Source organism: Microtus pennsylvanicus, chromosome 21, assembly GCF_037038515.1.
Source record: "Microtus pennsylvanicus isolate mMicPen1 chromosome 21, mMicPen1.hap1, whole genome shotgun sequence".
Taxonomy (NCBI): domain Eukaryota; kingdom Metazoa; phylum Chordata; class Mammalia; order Rodentia; family Cricetidae; genus Microtus; species Microtus pennsylvanicus.
This window is the reverse complement of record NC_134599.1, coordinates 15,180,695-15,188,645: the sequence shown is the minus strand read 5'-3', so window position 1 is coordinate 15,188,645 and position 7,951 is coordinate 15,180,695. Positions and strand designations below refer to the sequence as shown.

At 38.8% G+C, this 7,951-nt stretch overlaps 1 protein-coding gene across 1 annotated transcript; it reads right to left on the bottom strand.

Annotated features, from left to right (window-relative positions):
• Positions 1-6,807: 6,807 nt before the first annotated feature.
• On the bottom strand, positions 6,808-7,725 carry LOC142839573 (vomeronasal type-1 receptor 90-like). The gene has a single exon (XM_075955793.1). It carries the CDS (start codon positions 7,723-7,725, stop codon positions 6,808-6,810), a length of 918 nt encoding a protein of 305 aa, XP_075811908.1.
• Between the last annotated feature and the right edge of the window lie 226 nt (positions 7,726-7,951).

The following is a 7,951-nucleotide window of genomic DNA, read 5'->3' as shown; positions in this document are numbered from 1 at the left end:
GTCCCCCTTCTTAGGGCAGTCCTTAACCCTTCTTCCTTACAATTGGCACATTTGTTCTTGCCTACCTTGGGTTTGGGTCACAGTCTCCTTTCAGCATCTTGAGATGGTCTGGACAGTCTGAGGTGACTGTCACTGTCAAGATTTCTTTCAGGTCTTGTCTATGTTATGCCTGTTGCTGTTCCAGGGTCTGGGCCAAGCTCCCTTCCTGCTTTCTCTCTCATTATTCTCTCTCTTTAAACCTCTCCCTTTACCTACTTCTTCCTTCTGCTCCTCTGTCTCCCTCTTATTGTAAACCTTTTTCTCTACTACCACTAATTCTCTGATTTTTTTTCTTAACCTTTCTAAAGATTGTACTATTTTTCTAATGTTGGGAGCAGCCTGATTTATGAGGGCAAACATCATCATGTGGGTGGATTCCTCCATTTGCAGGTCATATGGAGTGTATTGATGAAAAGCCTCAAAGACGCACGCTAGGCAGGCTACTGAAATTTCATCTTTCCCTGCCTTACATCATAAACTTTAGCCATATTAGTCGGCTTTCATGAAGCTGCCTTGAGAACTGTCAATAGAGCCTGGCAATATACCTGGAGTCTCTCCTTATTTTGTGGTGTGTTGTAATCCCACTTGGGTCTGGCAGCAGGGAAATAGGCGTTAATGAGAATGGTTTCTGTTATAGGAGCTCCCGTTAACCTCGGAACCAATTTCCAGGCCACCTCAAATCTATGTTGCACTATTAAGGAGTTTAAATAATGCTGCTCACAAAACACATTTATGTGCTTTTTGGCCTGACCTACCAAAAGACTCAGTGCCATTTGTGTGGGCAAAGTAGGATGCTGCTTAGGTTGTTTTTTTTTTTTTTTTTTGGTTTTTAGTTTATTTTGTTTTGCTACAGCTGAATCAAGAGGACACTCTTAAAGGAGTTTCAGCATGCTGCCAGCAAGCAGAGCCCATCTGAAAAAAAATATGAATAAACTGTTCTCTTTAGTGTCCATTTCCTTTCCAAACCTTCTCAGAATTTATATGAATTAAACTAACACAATTTGGAGTGCCAATTTGTTGTAGTAAACCACTTGTTTGTTATTGGATGCTCAACCCCAAAATAATCACATAGAAACTGTATTATTTGCAATACTGTTTGGTCAATAGTTTAAGCATACTTCTGGCTAACTCTTATAATATGAGCTAACCCAGCTCCATTAAACTGTGTATCACCATGTGGCTGTGTCTTACCAGGTAAAGTTCAGTCCCTGGTGTCTCCTCTGGTGGGGTTACAAGATTTCTTCTATCAACTCTGTCTTTTTTCTCCTAGCATTCAGCTTATTTTTCCAACCTACCTATAGGTCCAAAGAAGTTTCTTTATTAATCAATAATAATCACAGAATACAGAGGTGAATACCATAACAGTGTGGACTTCGGTTTATTGATGCAAATTTAAGATAATATTTAAGTTGAAAATAATTACAGATACACAATAAAGACAGATCAGACAAAAAACGACCTCTAAATGGATCACAGCATTGAATAAATATATATAGGCTTGGGAGAGAGAAGAAAAAAGTATATAAAGATATAAAAAGAAGTAAATCATTTAAAAATAAAACAACGTCTTTAAAGAGATAGAGTACAGAGAGTCATAGAGTAAAGAAATAAAAAATAAGCCATATAAAGGTGCAAAATACATAATCTGCATAATGTGTAGTATTGTGTTTTTTTTTTTAATTTTTTGACTGTGAAGGAGCTAAGTATAGGGAAACATTTTATTGTATGGGTTGCTAAACTAAACCAACACATATGTTTTAAAGGTGTTTTGATTTCAAAATCTGAGTCTAAGGATATGTTGCTTTGGAAAAAAGAGTTCTTCTTTTGTTTCCACGGGGGATGACAATCTCTGGTATCCTTCCAGACTAATGTAGTTTGATGAACCAAGACTACCTGTAAGGTCTTTGTGAAAACTTCCAAAAAGAAAATACTTCTGGAATAGGGTGTTCAAGTCTTCCTGCTGCATATTCACTGGATTCTGATGTTATCATGTTGCTTTTCAGGTTATTAGAGGAATTCTTGCATTGGCACCTGCCCATCTCTTTCTTCAAATGTAGCCAGGAGAGTCTTGGCATCTTGGTCCAATCTTTGCTGTGGCTGACTGTGTACTTGGGGATTTTTCGTGGTCTTCCCTCGCTTAGGTTCCCTCAGCATTGGAGCTGGCTCTCTGAGCCCCTCCACCATGAAGCAGGCTGTGCTGGTGGATCTAAGGACCCCGCAGACGAAAAGGAGTGCTCGGGTGCAAGATGGGATGGGGTATATAAAGAAAGCTAGTAGCTGGGGAGACTCCCCGATGAATAGCCAGAAATGTTTAGGGAAAAAGAGGGGCCCTGTACTCCATTTCTGTGACCATCCAGCCGGGCGGCCACACACTCACCACTCCAGATGGATCTCCTCAGTACAGGAACAAAGCTTCTTGCTGGGCCAAGGACCTTGAAGACAAAAGGGCGGGCTTGGGGAAATCAGGGTCATTTGGAACAAAGAAGCCCCTGCAGCAGGAGCACTCACCACTGGCTCCCAAGACCCTCAGCAATGAAGCGGGTTGAGTTGGGGGATCCTAGGACACCACAGATGGAAAGAAGTGCTTGGGGGAGAGATGGGATGTGATAAATAGAGAAATCCAGTAGCTGGATAGATGCCCCGCTGGATGGCCAGAAATGTTTAGGGAATTGGAGGGGGTCTGTACTCAGTTCCTGGGACCATCTGGCCAGACTGCCAACACTCATCACTCCGGATGCATCTCCTCAGTCTACAAAATTCTCTATATGAGGCCACAGTTATCATGATTCCAAAATCACATAGAGAAACAGCAAAGAAAGAGAATTACAGACCAGTTTCATTTATGAACTTTGATGCAAAAATACTCAACAAAATACTTGCAAAAGAAATCCAAGAACACATCAAAAAGATCATCTATAATAGATGCAGGGATCCATAGACAAGCACTGGGCCAAGCTCCAGGAATACAGCTGAAGAGGAGAAGGAACTATATGAGCAAGGGGGTGCGGTAAGGTCATGATGAGAAAGCCCACAGAGACAGCTGGCCTGAGTTTGTAGAAGTTTATGGACTCTAGACCAACTGATATGGAAGAAATGTAGGCCCATGCATGTGGGTAACAGCTGTGTAGGTTGATCTGATTATGAGACTCCTAGCAGTGGAATCCGAACCTACCACTAGTGCATGAACTGGCATTTTGAATCTATTACCTATGGTGAAATACCTTTCTCAACTTTTATGCAAATGGGAGGAGAACAGTCCTGCCTTAACTTGATTAGTCATGCCTTGTTGACTCCTATGTGAGGGCCTACATTTTTGCAATGGAGATGAAGGAGGAGTGGATGGGGGGCAGGTAGAAGGGAGTTGTAGGGGAGAGAATGGGAGGAGAGGAAGGATGGGAACTGTGTGAAGAATTCTACCAGAATTTCAAAGAAGAGCTAGTAGCAAGAGTCTTCAAATTGTTCCAAATAATAGAATCACAAGGAACATTACCACACTCCTTTTATGAGGCTACAGTTACCCTGATACCCAAACCATGCAAATATACAACAAAGAAATAGAATTACAGGCCAATCTCCCTCATGAACATTAGTGCAAAAACACTCAATAAAATACTAGTGAATGTAATCCAAGAACACATAAAAAAAATCATCCAGCATGATCAAATAGCCTTTATCCCAGAGATGCAGGTATAATTCAACATAGAAAATCTGTCAATGTAATCCACCATGTAACTAAACTGAAAGAAAAAAAAATCACACATTCATCTCATTAGATGCTGAAAAGGCCTTTGACAAAATCCAACACCCCTTCATGATAAAGGTATTGGTGACGGGGATGGGGTGTTACAGGAAATTGATCAAAACTTTAAGAAGACAGTTCACATCAAACCAACAGAACAACATCAAATTAAATGAAGAGAAACTCAAAGCAATTTCACTGAAATCCTGTGCAAAACAAGGTTGTCTAATCATTCCACATCTATTCAATATAATACTCAAAGTTCTAGCTAGAGCAATAAGACAACAAAAGAAAATAAATGGGATACAAATTGGAAAGAAAGAAGTTAAAGTTATGCTATTTGCAGATGAAATGATAGCATACATAAGTGACTCCAAGAATTCTACCAGCGAATTCCCACAGCTGATAAATACCTTCAGTAATATAGCAAGATTAACTAAAATAATAATAAAAAAGTAGCCATCCTGTATACAAATGATAAACAGGTAGAAAAGGATTCAGAGACCATCACCATTTACAATAACCACAAATAATATGAAATATCGTGGAGCACCTCTAACAAAACCAGTGAAAGATCAAAATGACAAGAACATTAAGACTTTGAAGACAGAAGTTGAAGAAGATATCAGAAAACGGAATTATCTATGATGCTGTTGTATAAGCGGGATTAAAATAATAAAAATGACAACCTTACCAAAAGCAATCTAGAGGTTCAATGAACTCCCCATCAAAATTCCAAAACAATCATACACAGAACTCAAAAGAACAATATTCCACTCCATATAGAAAAATAAAAAACACAGGACAGCTAAAACAATACAGTATTATAAAAGAACTTCCAAAGACGTCACCATTCCTGACATCAAGCTCTACTAAAGAGCCATATTAAAAAAAAAACTGGTTTGGCATAAAATCAGACAACAGACACATGGACCAATGGAAATAATTTGAATACTTTGACATTAAACCACACACCAATGAATCCCTGATTTTTAAAAAAGAAGCTAAAACTATACACTGGAAAAAAAGAAAGCATCTTCAACAATGGTGCTGGCATAACTCGATGTCATCATGTAGAACACTGCAAATATATCCTTGTCTGTCACCATGTACAAAATTCAAGTCCAAGTGGATCAAAGACCTCAACATAAATCCAAGTATATTGACCCTAATAGAACAGGAAGTGGAGTTAGCCTTGAATGCATTGGCATGGGATATCACTTCCTAAATATAATACCACTGGCATAGACACTAAGAGCAACAATCAATAAATAGAAACTCCTGAAATTTAAAATCGTCTTTAAGGTGAAGGATACCATAAATAAGATAAAACAACAGCCTACAAATGGGAAAAGATCTTCACCAACCCCACATCTGACAGAGGGCTGATCTCCAAAGTATATAAAGAAATCAAGAAATTAGACATCAAAGTACAAAATAATCAAGTTAAAACTGAGGTAGAGTTCTAAACAGAGAATTCTCAACAGAAAAGTCTCAAAAGACTGAAAGATATTTAAGGAATTGCTCAACGTCCTCAATCGTCAGGGAAAGGCAAATCAAAATGACTCTGAGCTACCATCTTGCACCAGAATGGTCAGAATGGCTAATATCAAAACCACATCACACTTCTCTCACTTGGGCTGGTTCCACTCCCTGTTAGCAGCTTTCCTCAACAGGTATCACATGGCTCTGGCATCTCCAACAGCCTGGGATCTCTGAGGCAATCCAGGTTTGACTTTCACAGATTGACACAATGGCTTCTCTAGGCCTCCATGCAGTTAAACCTGTGCCTGGTATCAGTGGCATTCTTCAGTCACAGAGGGGGATTCCATAACCTCATTCTTCTATCCTTCATCTAGAACCAGAACCATGTGACCAAAGCTGCCAAATTCTGCTGCTTTCTGGGGCTGTGATATGACTCCTCATTCAATTACATCTTCAGAAGATCTCGGTTTTCTCTGTTTTTTTTTTCACTACCAAAGCTCAGCTTTCTTGGAACTAAGTGACAGGGAGGAGAAACCCTATTCAGTATATAATATATGTAAAAAAATCAAATAGTTTTTTATTATCAATAAAAGAAAAAAATTATGTGGAGTGTGGTGTTGCACACTTGTAATCCTGAGCCGAAGAGTCATAGACAGGAAGATACCTGGGACTATCATCTTGTCCTATTGGTCAATCCACAGGTCTCTAAAGACACTATCAAAACCAAGGTGAGTGAATTCTAAAGAAAACAGCAAATGTTGTCTCCTGTCCCCAACATACACATGTACACATATTCTTCATCTATCCACACACAAGCAAACACATGTACACTAACAACACACTGTACATCATGAATATCTACAAACAATTTTTGTTTTACTAATAATATCTAAGTATTGATGAAGTACAAATACACAGGCACATGGGATTTTCATGGACGACTCATTAAGTTACTGTAGTAAAAAGGAAAATTTTAAATTCACAGTATTTATGGATCAAGAGAAACTACACTTAGAAAAGAGAATTAAAGCTGGAATGGGACATTTGATCTATTTTTGATAGCTGAGAGTATATTAAATTCAAAGAAAAATGTAAAGAGTTGGTAGCAGCAAAGAGCTTCCTTTGAGCGACCTCAGCAAAAGGGAACTTTATGATATAAAGTAAAGAGGAGAGAGTAAGAAAATTTCTGTGGAAATTTCAACTATAGTGTAGAATGAGGTTAAAGGAATCAACAGCACTTGGCAGCAGAAATATTACAAGAATGCTCATGTGTAATGCCACAAATTTCACTTAAAATATGAAAAATCTTGATTTTCTACTTGAACTATTACAGAGTTTAAGAAGAATATGTTTTTTTGGAAAAATTAGTTGTGGCTGCATCAGAATGACACTGCACAAACATCTGTCTGTCAAGCTTAGGAGGGAGAGACAATGGCCTCTTCTGACATTGTGGGCACCAGGAATAAACAGATACATACAAGCTGACAATATAATCATGAATACAAAAACAATAAATAGATCATTTTATGAAAAATGAGAAAAAATTATCTCTTTTTAAAAATCTGATGGCACATAGACTGGATGTGTTTCATCATATTGATTATTCTGTTATCAGAACTGATTTGTATCAGAGGAGTAATTGTGGGATAGACATTCATCACAAACTTCTGAACACTCAGGATGACTGGGTCGTACATCCGTAACAAAATTGCAGTGGATGAGATGATGAAGTCCACCCAGTACATGACCACGAAGGAGACCACCAGCAGCAAAATGGTCTGGGTGGCCCTTTTCTCAGGAGATGCTCTCAGGTGGCTGAGGCTGTGAAGATGCTTGTGTTGCCTCTTATGTCTGAACAAGATGATCACCATGTATGCACTAGTGGCCAGCATAAGTCCTACAAGAAAAACATCTCTGCAGATTGCAGTTGTTAAAATCAGTGCCTTGATGATGTAGTTCATGGGAAAGAGTGAGCAGAATTTAGTGACCTTCATCTGGTTGGTTGCGCTCACATTAGTAAAAGCACCAGCATAGAAGATATGGTAGCAATTGAATAACAAGTTGAAAGACCAAATAAATAAGAAAGCAGAAATCATGTTTCTTTTTAGTTTATATTTAAATTTTGCCAACAAAGAGGTAATGTGACTGATAGTGACAGCCTGGAACACACTCAGGAGGCAGGTGATGCTGATGGAGAGGCCTCTCATCACCCTGGTTATGTAAAAATTCGTCTTACATTGGAAGTCTTTGTCAATGTTCAGTGACTCAGATATGTCCCCAAACCAATCCTCGGTTCCGGTGATGAGCAACACTATGTGGATGAAGGCCTGGTGACAGATCATCATGTCCATGGGCTTAGGTCTGTGACATAGAATTATGAAAGTGTAGAAAACAAGGAGAAACATATTGGCCAGGACTCCAAGTCCAGCTTGGAAATTAAGGACAATACTTAATGAGGACATATGTAGAAATTCTATTCATCTTAAAAACAAGAAAAGAAAGAATGAAATTTATGCCCTGGCAATGCTGAAGCATGCATGAGCTGCCCGTATGTGGTTGCTCTGTTGGCCTTGTTCATCTTGGGTTTCATGGTCTATGTTGATGAGGATAACTGACCAGGTATCTTCCTCAAGATGGCACCAGATCCCAACACAAATGGTTGTGGAAATCTATTTCAAATATCTGAAA

Bases quoted from the DNA above. Each gene is read 5' to 3' on its own strand.
- LOC142839573 (XM_075955793.1), bottom strand. From the start codon at position 7,725: ATGTCCTCATTAAGTATTGTCCTTAATTTCCAAGCTGGACTTGGAGTC.